This window comes from Natator depressus, chromosome 3 (assembly GCF_965152275.1).
Source record: "Natator depressus isolate rNatDep1 chromosome 3, rNatDep2.hap1, whole genome shotgun sequence".
NCBI lineage: Eukaryota > Metazoa > Chordata > Testudines > Cheloniidae > Natator > Natator depressus.
Window position 1 is genome coordinate 17,676,319 of NC_134236.1, and position 19,274 is coordinate 17,695,592.

At 43.4% G+C, this 19,274-nt stretch overlaps 1 protein-coding gene across 2 annotated transcripts in view; it reads right to left on the reverse strand.

Moving 5' to 3' along the window:
• Positions 1-310: 310 nt before the first annotated feature.
• The window catches only part of LOC141984428 (24-hydroxycholesterol 7-alpha-hydroxylase-like), a 57,711-nt gene continuing 38,747 nt past the window's right edge, over positions 311-19,274 (reverse strand). For both annotated transcript variants that reach the window (XM_074947481.1, XM_074947479.1), the window contains 6 exons: positions 19,016-19,106; positions 16,821-16,954; positions 16,102-16,197; positions 14,241-14,329; positions 5,579-5,666; positions 311-4,031 (listed from right to left, as the gene is read on the reverse strand). In XM_074947481.1, coding sequence (XP_074803582.1) covers positions 3,960-4,031; positions 5,579-5,666; positions 14,241-14,329; positions 16,102-16,197; positions 16,821-16,954; positions 19,016-19,106 — 570 coding nt within the window. In that variant the 3' untranslated portion in view covers positions 311-3,959. The remainder of the gene's footprint in view (positions 4,032-5,578; positions 5,667-14,240; positions 14,330-16,101; positions 16,198-16,820; positions 16,955-19,015; positions 19,107-19,274) is intronic.

The following is a 19,274-nucleotide window of genomic DNA, read 5'->3' on the forward strand; positions in this document are numbered from 1 at the left end:
AAGTTACTTTCATATTTAAAAAACCACAAACAATGAGCACAAGTGCTTAGATGCAACTAGTGTCCCAGCGCTCTGTACAGTCCTTCTCAAGTGCCACATGACTGGTACAAGCAATAAAGTAAATAGAGTGCTACAGTCTGGTGCCTGCGCCATTGAGAAAAACAGCAACAGAAAATATTAGGCAAAAGGGAGGCCAAAAATCAACAGGGAGAGGACATTTATTGTTAGAATGACAAGAAGGGAAAGTTCAAAACCGTTTATATTGCTTGTTAATGCAAACAATGTGTCTTGTACCGAACACAGATATGGTCCCTGCCCAGAACGCTTACAGTCTAACCTTATGCCCCATTGCAGACAGTTGGACTCCATATAGATGTAGGAATGTGCCCACACAGTTCCCTTGGCAACTTCAGGGCTTAAATTATACAACCAAGACTAATTAAATTAGCACAATGTGCCTGACAAGATCGCACTAATGGGATACAGCTATTGCACACTGCTTTATAAATCAGAAGATTTAGCAACTTTCAGGTTAGTTACAATACTGATAGTATGATTAAGGCTGAGCTAGTACTTTTATACTTAACCCCTATTTGCAATCACTCAAACTTTCTAGGACAAATAGAAACTTTCATAGGACAAAACCTCTTATATCTGATCTTAGCGCAGAGGTTGTTTTTAGAGGGTTTGAAGAAAAGCATTTGTAGATCTCAGAGGCTTAGACATCAGGATTGTTTTTTGTTTTTTTAAACTTAACTTGGAGTGTGTTATGCAGGTTTGAAGTTGACACCCGAAGGTATTCCCAGCTCTCGAGGCAGATTGGAACTCATGTGCATTCTATTTTCAAATGTTCATATGTTACCTGTCAGCTCTGTGTTCTTGAGGAACCAGGGTGCAGAATCAAGCCTGTATGACTCACGAAAGAACACCTGCCCCCCCTCCAGCCTCTGCTTGACTCAAAACCTATCAGAAGAACGACTTAGAAAAAGCAATGAAAAGGCAGTGGGTGACACACCTAAACCCCTCCGGACAAAGGCATTTCCCCTAACCCCATTTGCATGGAAGATGGGACAAGGAGGCATCTCCATTAGCATACAGAATGGAAAACAGATTCCAAGGCAAGAACCGCACTGAACTCTTGGACCAGAAAAGCAGGGAAGCACTGCATGATGGGGAATCTCTGCTGCAGATGTTAATGAACCCATGCCTGCACACACCCAGCTCAGTAGTTATCAGACCAATTCTAGTAATAAATCCTTTATTGGTATCCAAAATACTGAAACTGACTAATTGCATTGTGAGCTCTCTTGAAGGAACACTGCCCATAGCCAGTAATGATCAGTTCCTATTGTCTACCAAAGTTGTTTTGTTCAGGCTATACTCCCTTGAGCCATTGGTTTACCCATAGACAAATCTTGTGTTCTCCTTTGAACCATTGTTTCCCTACAAAAACCCCTATCTATGCTCAAGTAAGTGTCCTGATGCCTGGATCCAAAATCTGCATCAGTTCCATTGGGACCTCATCTTATCCTGACTGATCATGCTGGGGTCTCAGCTACCACCATCACCTGGGAGCCCCGACCAGTTCAAGCTTCACAGAGGTGAGAACCCAACTCTAGCTGTTTTTTTTTTTCCTACTCTAGGTATAGTTTTCTAACCCTGACCTGTGTGATCAGGTATAGTTTTCTAAACCTGACTTTTGTAATCAAATTTAAGCTAGATTTAATATCTTAACTGTTTTGTTTGTTTGGCTCTCCATGTAGGGTTATTACCTGGCAATAAATAACTTTTATGGTTAAGCTGGTTGCTTCCCTCTGTTTTGTGGTTTTGGCTTCCCTATTTGCTCTGCAGCAACGCTCCTCTTACCTAAGCTAAAGATCCCTGTAGCCCCCAAAAATCCTGTGGGGTTTGCTCATCAAGTGGGTTCTACCATAACAATTGTAATGTCAAAGTGAGAACAGGGACATGCTGAACCTGTGGCATAGGAGGGTGGCAGCTTGAAAGTGCTGCTCGACCCAGCCTGCTGGGTCCAGGGGCATATCAGGGGTCAATTTGGGAGTGCTGACTGACCTGGTCCGCTCATACGTGCTCTGTCCATCTGTGGTGTTTGTTCAGCTGATTCTGGGGCTGGAGGAACCCAGCTCTGGGGAACCTAGGTCTGGCAGGATAGCTCCATTGGGAGGAAACTTGCAGAAGGGAGAAGTAGAGCTCCATATGAAAACACAAGTGACACAAACAGTACATTGATAGAATTACAGAAATCCCCTCCCCCCCAGAAAAGTAACCCTAAAATGAGGGTACCCCAAAGCAACAGGCAAATCTGGTAACACAACTCTGCTAGAAAAAAAAATGTTTATAGCACAGTCATTACTGCTCATTGGGGATTACTGATGTGTCAAGTGTGATGTTGCCCTTTTGGGGAAAAAACATGAGAGTGTTTATTTTAAAGCAATGGGAAAGAAGTTTCCATGCTCACGACTGCAAAATACCAGAACAGATTTTGCTCAAACTTTCAAAAAATAAAAATATATATAGACCCATACTTTTACACAGTGACCACACATGAAAATATCAGCTCTAAAGGTGACTGTTCAGAACCACTTAAGCAACAAAAAACAAGAGGTGAGAATGGAAACTGTCTTGCAGCTGTAACTATAATGAGCACAACCAGAGACCACTTTAATATACCATTACCAAAATCACTAGCCAACCAGGTGGCTAGGTTGCAATACTGTCAGATCCATAAACCAAGCGAGATAGGATCTGGTCACCAATTTAGTGCATCATAGTATAGTTATATTTTTTCCTATGGAACTTAATTCTGTAGTTCTTACCATTTTAAAATGTCCTTTTTGGAGGACAATATTTGTAAAAGTGATCAGTAGTCTTTACTTAAAAGTAAAGATATACAAACAAGATTATAATGTATCAAATCTTACAGCAGTTAAAATTTTGTATATTCTAAAAGACATTTTTAATTTATTGAACTGCTTCCTCTAATAGTGGTTTTTTCCAGATTTTCTTTTTAGGGTTAGATATTTTCAGATTTGTGCAACAGCCAAAAAAGGTTGGTATTTCACATGCTGTAAATCATTAAACGAAAGCAAAAGTCTTCTAGACCTTAGACAAAGTTTCCTTGCAAATTCTTGCAAAGTATAAAATGGAAAACACACCATGGCAAGGCTTTCATTATACTATAAGGTAGGGGGCAATTCTGAATCCCTGGAGCAACCAAAGCTCAACAAAAGTCAGTGGGAGTTTTGGCTGCACCCAGGGCACAGGATCACTTTCACTTTTCATATATTTCATTTACAATCATTTAGCTGTAGTTTAGACAGGTCAGCTCCTCCTCTGGTGTAAATCATTCCAGCAAAGACAGAGGAGTTATGCTGATTTACACCAGCTGAGGATCTGATCCAGAGGGCCCAATCACTATGGTCCTGAACTTTGTGCATTCATTTATACCAGTGCAAGGCATTACTGTTCTGACCTGCTAATGCTTACCAGCCACTTTGCACTGGTCCAAGTGAACATGCAGCACAGCTGTGAATTGGGCCAAGACGACCTGATTTTCAAAGAGCTCCCAGCACAGCCTCCCTCTTTGTGCCCCAAAGTAACAGTGAGCATAATGAATCTGGCCTCTAAACGCCTGCCTTGTGTGTGCAGTCAGCGAGTTAGAAAGCTACACACTGCCAATGATTACACCCACAAATTGCATATGCATAAAGGAAGGCTGCATTTTAAATACTGTATCCTAAGCAATCAGGCCCAGGTGCTTAAATACCACAGTGATGGGCATGATACAAAAACTACAAAGTACATACAGCATTTGAAACTGTTTAAAAAACTGCTTAGGCACCGACTACATTGGGGCGCATAGGACATGCTAAAGTGAAACAGAGCAATGGTCCCTCACAGACAGCAGCTGGCAAAGGAACCAGAGTTAGTCAAGTCAGCTTTCATTGCCGGAGTTTATACTGAACCCGGCATGCTCCCATGGGCTGCTGTGTCCCCACTAAATGGAGAAGGCTCTGCAAAAAGATAGAAAAGCAGTAGAAAGACATGGTAAATATGCATCTGGGTTAGTTTAGTGAATGCAGCCCTTGTCTCGGTTTGCTTTGATATTAATGTTATAGGCATTGTTTCTTAGAGATTTGCTTTGCCTTGTTACACAGACTTGAGAACCAATATTAAGGCCAACTCTTACTCCCACTGAAGCCAATTGGAGTTGTCATTGTCTTCAGCAGGACCAGATTTTGTCTCCCATGTTTCATTTTAGGCCAGTATTGGCTCTAATACAGTATGAAGCATGAACTCTAATGGGACTCAATTTACTTTCAGTGGCATGATTGCCTGTGGTGGCAGACAGAAGGTGCAATTCACTCCAGTGGGAGCACAGACACCAGTGCTGCCCCAGTCCTGAAGAGGGAGCTGCTGGCTGAGATATTGTGGCCATGCCCCTTTCCCTGGCTGCCCTACTCATTTTGAGGGCTGTGCTGACCAGCTCCGCTGCAACCCCCCATCCTAAATGGACTTTCCACCACTGGGGAGTAGCAGCCCAGGTTCTTCCACCAGAACCAAGGAGTGCCGTTCCTCTGATATGCCAGCCTAATGGGCAACTCCTATAAATCCTGGGTCATTGCAAGCTTCCATCTCTTCTCCTGATGTTAGATACCTCACTTATGGTGGCTTAGATAGAAAGGCAAGTGGCACATTTGGGTCCTAGCAGGCTTGTGTTGTGTTACGCAGAGCACCATGTTTGCGAAAGGGAATGCTAGCCAGCAAGCCCAGTGGGGAGGAATGCAGCATGGACAAGGAGCTGCTGCAGTCAGTGCTGCTCTTAGCCAGTCACTCACTAACAAGGGGTATTTCAGGCTTAATAATTAGTGCCATTGGATGCTCAAGGGGGCTGAGCACAGGGATGCACACAGGCTGCTCCCAACGTGCTGCATTCTGGGCCCTGTTTGAGAGTGCAGAGACACAGGGCCTGTGTGGAGAGGGAGTAGCCTCTGGTGGAACCAGGACTCTGTGCATTGAGCTTCTTTCCCATTCTGCAGGGGAGGGCAATCCCTTCACCTCCTAATGGAATGAGAAGGAATGTGAATTCTTTGGTATTGATGTATTGACTGGCACCTGGTCCTTATCCCTCTGCCACATGAGTGCAAAGGCAATGGAGAAACAGGCCCTTGGAGTTTCCAGTCCCCTACCTGGGAATAACCTTTGAGCACGTAATGTGGCAAGGGTCCAGCCCATCAGACATGGATAAAATTATGTATGAGATGACAGACAAGTCATTTCTATATCCTCTACCTTGTGCTAAGTACCGGTAGAGAGGCAAATAGCACAAAGTCATTAAATAAGAAGCTAGGATGAGGTTTAGCCATCTTTGGGCCAAAATGTGCTCAGCTGCACTGCTGTAAATCCAGAGGAGCTCCGTTGGCTTCAATGGCTGGATTTACATAGCTAGAAGTGAGGGCAGAATTTGCCCCTTACATATTTTTATCAATATTTTCACCATTTCAATTGAGAGTAAAGAAACAGGGTTAAAAGATTTGGATTAAACATACAAATATTTTACCTCCTTTGGTACTGGGTCCAAAAGAATAAATTCATATTTGTAAAGGAACAAAACGACTAGCATGTGAACCTCCATTATAGCAAGCCACCTAAAAAAGGCAAAGGAGAAAACAGTCGTTTATCTGGCATGACCATCTCATATTAGTAGAAAAAACACACGATCCCTTTTGCACACTTTAGAGTCCATCGCCTGTCTCCGCACACAAGTTTACCTCCAGCAGAAAACGAGGCTGAGGATCTTGCTCTGCTCCTTTAGCAGGTAAAGGGTATGGCTGTTGTAGCTTCCCCTCCTGTCTGTGAAACTCTAAAACTACTGCACTGTGGTCCTCAGCTCCTCTGCTACAAGAGTTTGTTTTAAACTAGGGTCTGTATGCTCATCTGTTGGGCCCTACCAAATTCACAGTCCATTTTGGTCAATTTCACTGTCATAGGGTTTTTAAATGAGCATTTAATGTTTTCAGATGTTATCTAAAATTTCATGATGTTGTAACCGTGGGGGTCCCGATCCAAAAGGGGATCATGGGGGTGGGGGAATCACAAAGCTGTTGTAGTGGGGTTGTGGGATTGCCACTTTCACTTCTGCACTGCCTTCAGAGCTGCACACCCAGCCAGCAGCCGTGGAGCTTCCTACGGCCAGGGGAAGTACCTGGAGCGGGGCCTGATCCCTCCCTGAGAGCAGCTGGGCAGGAGAAGAGGAAGTTCCATCCCTCCACAGCTCAGCTGGGACTAGCAGCTGGAGCCCAGTGCAGTAGGAGCCCCCAGCCTGCCCCAGCCCCTCCCTCTCGCTCTCCCCTCCAATAGCTAGATTTCATGGGGGGAGTTCTGATTTCATGGTCCGTGATGCATTTTTCATGGCTGTGAATTTGGTAGGGCCCTACTCATTTGGCAGTGTATGCCTTTATTCTCCTCTCACATTGTTGTGAGCCAGGAGGAACCTCACTGTAGCGCGAGGGGAATGAGACCTAGAAAAATACTACATGGGTACAACCTTCTATGTCACAGTACAATACAGCTGGGAGCGGGACAGAGTAACCATGAGATCGCAGCTTATTAGTTAGCATGTCAACATCAAAACCTGGTGAGAGCCCTGAACAGTTAGATCCTTTCCCATGTGCCCTAACAATCGCTGAGCTCTCCATTGTCAGTCTGTAGAGGACTTCCAACAGCCAAGACTGAGGCTGTCTGGTTTTCCCCTCCATGGATCTGCACAAGAATTTTCTCTACCCACGCAGGCCCAGTTCACATTTAAGTCAATGGGACAATTCACATGCTTTATGTTTATGCACGTGCATAAGTACCTTGCTGAATCAAGGTCTCAAGTAATAATACTTTACTCTTATAGCATGCTTATCAGTAGATCTCAAAGCATTTTACAGAGGAGGTCAGTATCATTATCCCCATTTTACAGATTGGGAAACTGAGGCACAGAGTGGTGAAGTGACTTGCCTAACATCACCCAGCAGGCCAGTGTCAGAGACAGGAATAGTATCCAAATCTCCTGAGTCCCAGTCCAGTGCCTTCTCCAGTAAGTCTCACTGCTGTGAAGAGAAACCAAAGTAGTTCTGTAACTGAGTGGGCCAGATCCTGCAAAGTGTTGTGCACCCCCTCAGCTCACACTGACTTCTCCAAGATTGTGCTCAGCACCTCACAGGATAAGGCCCCAGAGTGATTTTCCTCTGAGAATTCTGCAGAGTTCACTCCTTCCTGTTTTTACATAGTCTTTACTAAGCACATATTGTCACTATCAGATGTTCTGTGTTCTATGTGTTACCCTAGATTTAAGGGCTGCGTGTACCTCAGAATGTGATTAAGCCAACTGCAACCATATTATGTGCATTAAGCCACCATGAACTAATAAAATAGAACACGGCATAGTTAAGGGTTAATTTGAATAAAGTAGGGCTTCTGAAGGCAAGGTCAAGACTAGCTGCAAGCTTGCAGACTCTGCTAATCAAAATGGGAGGAGGGGAGAGACAGAATCAACAATTTGAGATTGACAGGGAATAAGTGGACAAGAACCTTGGAGTTTGGGTGCCTTTGACATAGAAGCTTATTATGACTAGACTGTAAGGAATGTTTGTTGATAAGTAGTTTAGTGATATTAGGAGAAGCGATGACTTAGCAGGGGTCACTACGATCTGTGTGTTTTGTAAAAGTTATAAAAAGGACTAGATAATAGAGTGTACTTTGGAGCAGTCCTCTGAAGCCATCCTGAGTGACATTCTTCCTGACACCTTACTCCCCACTGGGGGAAACAATTGGCCATCGCAGAACTGCTGTAACTACTCAATACTGTCCCATATTTTAGGTAAATTTTTGGGATGTTCTAAACCTATTGCTTGTGTCTGTGTGTGCTTAAATATAAGCAACTGTAGTTTTAGATAAGAGCATGCTTACTTGTGTTAAATCTATCAGCTGGAGTGCTGTGTTCCCATTGATTTATTCCTGACACTGCCTGGAGTGAAACAAGTTACCAGTGCTGTGGGTTCTGAAAACCCTGGGTAACACTTGGGCTATTATTAACTATTTGTAACCTGGTAGTGCCTCAGAGCCCCAGTCATGGGCCAGGACCCCATTGTGCTAGGTGCTGTACAAACCCAGAACAAAACAGTGGTCCCTTCCCCAAAGAGCTTGCAATTTAAGTAGAAGACAAGACACAACAGATAGACAGGGGGAGTATGAGGAAACAATGAGAAATGCTGACCAGTACTGGTAGGCAGCTGGTGTGCTGAGACACCAACTCAGTTGTTGTGTTTCTTTTTACAGACACCACAGTAAAGGAGTCAGGAGAACAATGAGGTGGCTTTGTGGATGTTATGAAGAGCTCCTCTCACACGTGAACAGCCTGAGAGAAAAGCACAATGGTGCTCATTTGATAGGTTAAGAAGTGGTCTATTTTCATTTATGTTGATACTGGAATTTCATCTGAGGTTTGACTTTTGTAATATGGGAAGACAGAAAAATTATAACACATTAAACTATAAAATGCCAGTGTCAAATTAAATGAAGATTCACTTTAGCTTGAGTTATTTTCCTGCCTCTACCACCTACTGATTGACATGGGACAGCTTTTCAGGACCCTTTTGCCCACCTGCAAAATGGGGATAGTGTTACACACCTTGGAAAGTGCTTTCAGATATGTGGATAGAAATGATATGTAAATATTACCTGTTGTATCACAGCAAGCACAGCCATTATTACATTGTGACCAAATGCACCCTGTATTCACACCCTACACACTACTGTAATAATCTTTGTACAAAATATGCCTTATCAGGTATCATTTGAAAACTAACAACTCACTGGTCAATATCATCATGGTGAAATGTATGTAAAGTAGTACCTCAGTTACAAACTGACCAGTCAATGACACACCTCATTTGGAACTGGAAGTATGCAATCAGGCAGCAGAAGACACACACATGCAAATACAGTACTAAATGTAAATTATAAAAAAATAAAGGGAAATCAGCATTTTTCTTCTGCATAGTAAAGTTTCAAAGCTATATTAAGTCAATTTTCAGTTGTGAACTTTTGAAAGAACCATTTAATGTTTTGTTCAGAGTTGTGAACATTTCAGAGTTATGAACAACCTCCATTCCCAAGGTTCTACTGTAGTAACATTATATGTAAGGTCTCGGAGTAGCAGCTGTGTTAGTCTGTATCAGCAAAAAAACCGAGGAGTACTTGTGGCACCTTAGAGACTAAAATATATTTGGGCATAAGCTTTCGTGGGCTAAAACCCACTTCATTGGATGCATGCAGTGGAAAATACAGTAGGAAATATATATATACACACACACACACACAGAACATGAAAAAATGGGTGTCATCATGACTAGGTTGGAATATGAACAAGAGGCTGCTAGGCAGCTCTCCAAAACCACTTTCTACAGGCCATTACCCTCTGATCCCACTGAGGGTTACCAAAAGAAACGACACCATTTTCTCAAGAAACTCCCTGAAAAAGCACAGGAACAAATCTGCACAGACACACCCCTAGAACTCCAACCAGGGGTAGTCTGCTACCCAAGATCCATAAACCTGGAAACCCTAGATGCCCCATCATCTCAGGCATTGGCACCCTGACAGCAGGACTGTCTGGCTAGGTAGACTCTCTCCTCAGGCCCTACGCTACCAGCACTCCCAGCTATCTTTGAGACACCACTGACTTCCTGAGGAAACTACAATCCATTGGTGATCTTCCAGAAACCACCACCCTGGCCACTATGGATGTAGAAGCCCTCTACACCAACATTCCACACAAAGATGGACTACAAGCTGTCAGGAACAGTATCCCCGATAATGTCATGGCAAACCTGGTGGCTGAACTTTGTGACTTTGTCCCCAAATGTGAAATAGTTGTGGGTGAGGACAATGTATACCTTCAAGTCAGCAGCACTGCTATGGGTACCCACATGGCCCCAGTTTGCCAACATTTTTATGGCTGATTTAGAACAACGCTTCCTCAGCTCTTGTCCCCTAACACCCCTACTCTACTTGCGCTACATTGATGACATCTGGACCCATGGAAAAGAAGCCCTTGAGGAATTCCACCATGATTTCAACAATTTCCATCCCACCATCAACCTCAGCCTGGACCAGTCCACACAAGAGATCCACTTCCTGGACACTACAGTGCTAATAAGCGATGGTCACATCACCACCCTATACCGGTAAACTACTGACCGCTATACTTACCTACATGCCTCCAGCTTTCATCCAGACCACATCACACGATGCATCGTCTACAGCCAAGCTCTAAGATACAACCGCATTTGCTCCAATCCCTCAGACAGAGACAAAAACACCTACAAGATCTCTATCAAGCATTCTTAAAACTACAGTACCCACCTGCTGAAGAGAAGAAACAGATTGACAGAGCCAGAAGAATACCCAGAAGTCACCTACTCCAGGACAGGCCCAACAAAGAAAGTAACAGAAAGCCACTAGCAGTCACCTTCAGCCCCCAATTTAACCCTCTCCAGCACATCAAGGATCTACAACTGATCCTGAAGGATGATCCCTCACTCACAGATCTTGGAAGACAGGCCAGACCTCACTTACAGACAGCCCCCCAACCTGAAGCAAATACTCACCAGCAACCACACCCCACACAACAAAAACACTAACCCAGGAACCTATCCTTGCAACAAAGCTTGTTGCCAACTGTGTCCACATATCTATTCAAGGGACATCATAGGACCTAATCACATCAGTCACACCATAAGAGGCTCATTCACCTGCACATCTACCAATGTGATACATGCCATCATGTGCCAACAATGCCCCTTTGCCGTGTACATTGGCCAAACTGGACAATCTCTACACAAAAGAGTAAATGAACACAAATTAGACATCAAGAATTATAACATTCAAAAACCAGTCAGAACACTTCAACCTCCCTGATCACTCAATTTCAGACCTAAGTCACAATTCTCCAACAAAAAACCTTCAAAAACAGACTCTAATGAGAAACTGCAGAATCGGAATTAATTTGCAAATGGGACACCATTAAATTAGGCTTGAATAAAGTCTGGGAGTGGATGGGTCATTACATAAAGTAAAAACTATTTCCCCATGCTAATTTCTCCCCACCCCTACTATTATTCACACCTTCTTGTCAACTGTTTGAAATGGGCCATCCTGATTATCACTACAAAAGGTTTTTTCCTCCTGCTGGTAATAGCCCACCTTAATTGGTCTCGTTACAGTTGCTATGGCAACACCCATTTTTTCATGTTCTCTGTGTATATATATCTTCCTACTGTATTTTTCACTGCATGCATCTGATGAAGTGGGTTTTAGCCCACAAAAGCTTATGCCCAAATATATTTGTTAGTCTAAGGTGCCACAAGTACTCCTCATTTTTTTTTTTAATTATATGTAATGTTATGCATTCCCTGTATTTGAGGATGGTAGCATGTGTTCAAACCCACACAGCCCTGACTAGGCAGAAGTTGTTAAACAGATCTGTCCTAAACAAAGAAATGTTTGCTTAGCTCAATTTACATACAAGTAGTAAAAAAGGTCCTCAAGACTGCAAGGCAGATAAACTGGTTTTTCCAAAGATAAAGGACAAGCTGATGCCTCTGGCCAGATTAATTGGCAATCACCTGTCCATTGGCCTTTTTTTGACAGCAAAAGGGGCAGGAACAGCTCAATCTGCATTTTAGCAAGGAACAGCATGGAACCTCTTTCACCACAAGACTCCATGTCTCCGTCCATGCAGTGGGAAGGAACTTTATCTAATAGTAACCCAGAGGAAAATGCATTTCAAAGGGGCACTGGACTATAAAACTCAGGGGTAAAAACACCCCAAGACAAAGAAACCAGCCCTTTGACTTTGGGGTGGACCTGATCGAGAATTTGGTCAGCCATGTTGCTGGGCATCTGTGGTAAGGATTTTTAAAAAACTAGATTTGGTTCAAGGTAAGATTAGCTACTAGAAAGAGTCTTATCTTTATTTCTCTTCTAACCATTTCTGGCTTTAATGCTGGATACTTGTACTCACTTAAAATCTCTTTGTAGTTAAACTTGTTTTATTTTTTAATCAAAAAAACTAATCCAGCATTGGGTTTAAACTGAGCTATTTGAGTAACTCCAGGTGAAGTAGGAAACTGTTGCATATTGACCCTTTAGAGGGGCAACGGACCTCTAATTTTTGAGCTGCCCAGGAGAAGGCTGGACAATGCAGAACACATTTTGGGGAAAATTCAGGATTGGGAGTGTGTTGGCATCACCCTTCAAGTTGTAACCAAGGCTGGTGGAAGCCAGGGTGTGGTTGGAGTGTTGCTGAACGGCTGCTGGAGTTAGAGATGTTGGACAAGGGCTACAGCTATACACAGCCATTCAGGGTGTGACCTGCATGCAGTCTGGCTGTTTGTGAGTGGCCCCCTTTGGGAGCTACAACAGCAAAGCATTGAGAGGCACCCAAAGTTGCAGGTGGTGACAACCCCTCACTAGTGTGGATTGCACCCCAAAATGTGACACATTCCCCTTTGCCCTGCATTCTCTCATCTTCTTTCTCCATCTCCTCCCTTTTCCTTAAGGATCTATGTCACTGCATTGCAAAAGAGAACATTAGACAGGGGGTAGACCCTGGGTTCCCCTCTTTCCTCTTGGTTCCAGCCCAGCAACACTGTAGCAAGCAGGCAAGTTCTGCTCCCTTGGACTCCACTGCCTTCCTGGGCTTCTTCCTATCTCAGCCTGCCTATAGGCCTTCTCCATAGCCCTCTTCTGGGCCCACTGTGTTTCTATACTCTTCCCAGGTTCCATGACCTCTAAATACTCACTCTTCTTAGAGGTTGGGGGCTTGCATGGCTCCCCCATGCAGTTCCCCAGTAAGTCTCAAATAAAAATATAAACTTAAACCACTTCTTCCTCTTCAGGCTTCAATTTTCAGCTCCCTCCCGCTAGGCTATGCTCTCTTCCTCAGTCAAACCCTTTCCAGGGGCTCTCTGACTGAAGGTCTAGATCCTGCCCTTTTATCAAGGCTAATCACCAGAGTTTGCTGTACCCCAGGAACTTCTGAGTAGAGAGCTGTGGCAAGAGGCTGGGAGAGACACAGGAGAGGGTACCAAGAGTAGCTCTGCCCCTGAGCTTCTGCTTCCTTCTCCCCCTCTTGCCATGAAGTCCTTCACTGGCCTAGCAGTAGTCTTCCTACAGACCTCTCTATTGCGCAGGGAGGGAATTCAGAATTCTCCTTTCTACTGCCCTCTCATCTGGCTTCTTCCCTTTATAGTAAACCCCAGATGGGATTAATCAGTAATTGGGCCTAGCCCATCCTCCAGGTGGACTGATTGTGCTCTGGCTCCAATTAACCCTTTCTATACCAGTGTGGGGTACACATCCCAGCATACTAACCTAAATCGCCCTTCTTGCAGTTTAAGCCGATCACTTCTTGACCTACCCTGGGTGGCTGTGAAGAACAATTGATCACCATCCTCTTTATAAGAACCTTTTACGTATTTGAAGATCATCAGATGTGGGCAGCTAGCTCTCTGGGATGGGGAGCTTGTTCCATGAATGGGTGGGGGACAGCATGGAACAAAGAAGTGGGCATGAAGGAGGCATCAAGGCTTGCTGAAGGAGTGAAAGGGGATATGATGGAGATGACATCTGTGCCATGGGACAAGGCATAGTTTTAAAGGGCCTGGAAGGCAAGTACAAGACATTTAAACTTAGGGGAGCCAGTCAAGATATTCAAAGAGGGGTGTGATATGATTGGACTGATAGGCAAGGAGCCTAGTTTATCTGAGGAATGAGAGAAGAGGTTTAGACTGGAGAAACATTCCTTAGATCAGTGACAGAATTTATGACCACCACAATCCCACGTGGTTAGACTAGCATGCCCTGTAATTGAAATAGCCTTCTATTGATGAAAAGATGCTGGGAGAGCAGCAGAACTGGGCTGACTTCTGTCTCCCAAGATGCAGAACCCTGAAAATGTTGGTCTCAGACTCTATTATCTCACAGTTAACTCTCTTTCCTATGTGTGCAACTTCTTATCAGACCAACTCGGGCAAGGCCCAAAGATTATTGAACTACTGATCGCTGACCAATGTCAATACATCTGGAGACCAAAAAAAAAAGAGCCCCACAGTGAGGAAGCTGTTCTCTGCAGGGTTTAGGAATAAATAAACCCCAGCTGTTTCACTGACCTTCCTGGACACTGATGCTTCCCTCCTCCAAATGCCACAAAGCCGTCCAAGAAAGCATTCTTCTCTAAATTTGCCTCTTTCCAACGATCCTGTGGGAAGAAAACATTTTTTTTCCAAATCAGCCTTGTATAAATAAGCTTAACATTATTTTTCCAGGCTAAAAATGACCTGGGACAGCTAATCCTGGCATATAAAGCTCCCTTCAACCTGTTAAGATTACTTGGCCACTGTGTTGCTAGCATATGGATTTGTAAACGAGGTAATTTAGTCAAGCCCATTTAAAGACAGGAATTTAGGGCCAGATTGACAAAGACATTTAGGCCCCTAAAGGAGCAGGAAGGTGCCAAGTAGGATTTAGGCACTTAGGTGCCTAAACATGCAGGTAAGGTGCCTAGTTGGATTGTCAAAAGCACCTAAGTGCCTTTAAATCTAGCCCTTACCTCACTGAAGCAAGCTGATTCAGAGTGAAGGCTCACACTTTGTCCTTAGTTCTCCCTGAATTGCAAGGTAATACCAGGAAATGCAAATTTAATTATGCATAGGATCTTTCATACATGCATCCGACCAAGTGGGTATTCACCCACAAAAGCTTATGCTCTAATACATCTGTTAGTCTACAAGGTGTGTGGCAAGATGGCCAATGTTCATATGGTGGGTCCTGTGCTTTTCTTGGGGAGGGGCTAAGATGCCACCCTTTGCCCCTGCTCTTGGGTGCTGAGGACCCCACTACTAGCCCAGGAAGGTGGTAGAGAAGGGAAGCAAGGGAGGGGTCTGGGTTTGCTCCTTCCTCCGAGTCCCAGGCCCTCTCAACCCCCACAGGTTTCTTACCCTCATCCCCCTGACCCTTGGTCCTTAAATACTGAGGGGAAGGGAGTCTCCCTGTTCTGCTAGTCTCCCTTACTTCAGTTTGTAGGTCTTCCAAATCTCTCAACACACTCCAATCCTCTCTCCTTCCTCCTCTCCCCATGACTGCCTGAAGCAGGGGGTTTTATTAGGTTCCTGACAGGGTTTAATTGACCACAGGTGCTCCAATTAACCTGTAGCAACCCTCCCTAGTCTACAGGGAACCACGCCTTAATTAGCCTAGGGCTTATATATTTCCCCTTGACCACTCTACCACTGCTCATTGGCCCTCCTGTATCACAGGACTCTTTGCTGCTTTTACAGATCCAGACTAATGTGGCTACCCCTCTGATACTTTCATCCTGTCTTCTAAGAGTCATGGACCAGAGCTCTCTGTAAGTTCAAAAGCTTGTCTCTCTCACGAACAGAAGTTGGTCCAATGAAAGATGCTACCTCACCCACCTTGTCTCTCTCATATTGGTGATAGGCAGTGGTCACAGCACACCAGCAGCCTAATTGATGCAAGTTCTTTGTAGGTACCATGGCAAAGGAGAGTTTTGAGGAGGGACTCGAAGACAATGCAGATGAGGTATAAAACAGATGTCAGGTGGAGGAATCACTGGGCTTCAGACCAGGCTCAGTGCAAGTCAATGGGAGTCTTTTAATTGACTGACTTCAATGGGCTTTGGATCAAGTCCTATACGTATTTGCAATTTACCAGCAAGATACAATTTGCTACTTCAGAGTGGCGGTGATTACACAAAAATATTTTAAACATAAATATGTTCTTGAACTGGAGGATCTTGCTCATTCCAGCAGGTCCCTCTTCTTTGTGCATGCTTTCTTCCCCTATAAATACTAGGGCATTAATCCATATAGTGAGTATTCTAGGGATAGGATTAATATCTTCCTGAAAGCAACCTTAAAGGAAGATGCACTCAACAATATGTTTTGGATCTAATTACATGCAAAAAGGAGAAGAGAGAGCAAAATAAATACATCAAAAGAGGCAACTTACAGGTTTGAATGTTTCAGGGTCTGGAAAGTATTTTGGATTCCTGTGCACCCAATATGGAGACAACATCAGCATGTCACCTGCAGGGATGGTGAAAGTCTAAAAGCAAGAGAAACAATTCTGAAGTAAAGAAACAAATAATTGCAAGTTCAGTCTGCTCCCAAAACATACTATTATGAATGCTGCTGGTTCACCAAAAACAGAATGAAAGACCTTGCTAGAGAGGAAGTGCAGCTGGTAAAGCACTATTGGGTGTATTAAGGATGTGATGCAAGGGGAAAATGGGTTTGCACCTTTTGTTGTTGTTGCTGCTTCTTTATTACATATAAGAAAGGCCTGAAGTTGGTTTTTTAACATTAGATGTAACAGGAATGTTAAATCTGGTCTTCCCTGGTTCTTGCTGAAGGACTGTATTCAGAAGTGGATTGTAAACCTAGGTAGTCCTCTCATTAAGAGCTTGATCTGAAACCTAGTGAGATCCACAGAAACACTCCTGTTGAAGTCAAATGACCTTTGGATTATGTCCTGAATGGGGGGTAGTGCCACTTCTTTACCCAAGATAGCTTTTCTCCCAAATGTTTGTTTAGGAGATTCCTGAGTATCCTGATTTAAATAAGGATTGGGGTTCCCTATGCCTAATTTATTATGTCCAGATACATTTGGGATGGTGACTTCTAGAAGGATTACAGTGTACTATGACAGCCTCATAAAAACAAACCTACCTGAATTTTTATTGGAGTCACCACTTTCTTAGTGATTGCACCTGGAGACCTTAGCCGTATGGCTTCCAAAGTGCACCATTTAATTAAGATAAGCTTCTTAAGGTCATCTTCAGATATTTCAATATTCTCTTTACCTGTTGCATTATAAGAAATAATAATGTATGAATAAGATAGTAAGAAGTACAAGATTTCACATGGGTTATGAGATTTCATCATGCACTGAAATGTTTTGCTAGAGGACTTCTGGTAGAGTGCCTCTAGAATTTTCAGTGTTGTCTAGAATGCATTCCTCAAACAGTTTTATACTCTGGATGGCTAAGCCACTTTGGTATTGTTTTAGCATGTAAGGGTTTCAAATATATCTGGTCAACAAGTTTCAGACTTGTGATAGCTCAACAAAAACTTGACAAAATATTGATGAAAAATGGTAATTTTTGAGGTGTATGTAAAATTTTGACCAGTTCTAGTTTTAAACCGTGTTAAACGATGTATGTAGATGGATACTGAGACCTAGTGAATGAAACACTGAACTGGGCTTCAGCAGACCTTGGTTCTAGTCTTAGCTCTGCAATTGGCCTGCTGGGTGACATTCGGCAAGTCACTTCACCACTCCGTGCCTCAGTTTCCCTATCTGCAAAATAGGGAGAATGATACTGACCTCCTTTGTAAAGCGCTTTGAGATCTGCTGATAAAAAGTGTTACAGAAGGTATTATTGCTGTGCAGAATCTCACTGAACCTATTTTTAAAACCCGTCTAAATTCGCAGAACCTTAAATATGTTACATTCCTTACTGCCTAATCACATGACCCTGTTATCTGCGTGTTTCTGCTCCCCTACTCTTTCATTGTATCTGTGTTATGACCCTGACTTGCTGTGTCACACTGAACTTAGATGGCATGCTCTTTGGGGCAGCAGCTTCGACTTGTTCTGTGGGGCATCCAAGCACAGTTTTGGGCACTAAAAATAGTATTAATAATTAAGCACTTCAGTGCCCACCCTATTCTTTATTTTATTTCCTTAGGTTTGTTATGTTCATAGAGTCCATTGTAAGACGATAACTTGGGTAAGTTATTGGATCTTACTTTTACATACTATGTTAGGCTCACTAACTCTCAGGACAGTTTTAAAAATGGAAGCAGTTTATAAGGTGTCTATTGAAGGCAACGAAGCACGCTGCAGGAATGACAACATGAGATGATACAACATGGAAAAAGGAAAGGCAGCCAGACCAAATGCACAGCAAGGCAACATCGCAGAAATACTCTGTGGCCCAATGGCACACAATAACCTTCAGAAAAACCAGCTATACACAAAGGTTCCCATTGGGCACACACACAAAATGGGAAGAGAGACTTTGGCAAATGCTAAATAAATCCAAACATGATGGGGGCATAAATAGTTCAGGTAAACAGACCAAAACAAGTAGGACTTGCAGCATGCCTTGATCGCAGCCAACAATGAAGACAGGTAGACCTCCAATACAAGGGAGTTCCACAAGTAAATTTCCTTGACTAAGAAAATCCTGCTTTCCAGTTCTGAGTGAGTCAATGGAAGCAAGATCAGAGCAGTCTCAGCCCAAATACAACAGGGACACAAGGAATTTGCCTTCAGGAATGAGCACAGCCATTACAGGCATATCTGTCCACCCTTCCATGGACTTGAGGAGAACGAGTGAGTAATGCTTCCTAAAAGACATGATCATATATTAAACATGGGGCTTTGAGCCAGGATGTCCTGAATTCTCTCCGCTTCTCTGGCACTGGCCTTAATAATGCTTCAAACATTATTTCCAGAAGTAACTCCACTGAAGTCAATGGAGTATAACCATTTGAAACAGCTTTCAAGTCAGAATCATTCCTTTGACAAGAAAGCCCTTAGAAGATATGAGACTTCACCCAAATGCTAGGCCTGAGCCTGAAGAGCCAAATCCTTAGATCCTTGCTGAGTTCTTACTCAATTTTTATTTATTTCTTGCATTGACATCAACAGGTAGGTTTGCTTGAGTAAGGATGAGCAAATCCTGAGTAAAGATCTCAGGGTTTGGCCAGTTATTATTTGTATTGCAGTTATGCCTAGTAACCCCAGTCATGAAGTCGGACCCCACTGGGCCTGGCCCTGTACAAATTCAGAACAGATTGTTATTTTTTAAATGTGTATTCTAGAATACAACAGTCACTTATTTCTGGTTTATTACCTGCTTTGCCGAAAACAGAAATGAGGTCCTCCATGATGTTCTTGTAAATAGAAGGGTGGGATAGTATAAATGCCAGAGTCCAAAATGCCACCTAAAGAAAGAGACTGAAAGAAGTTACCTCAGAATTATAGAGCTGTATTGTAAAGGTGTCAGGTCAGAAGCACAGGCTAGAGACACACCTGTCTGGGGTGATCTAGGTATACTTAGGGGGATGGGATTCAACCTCTCACGGTCTCGTCCAGCCCTACGCCTATGATTC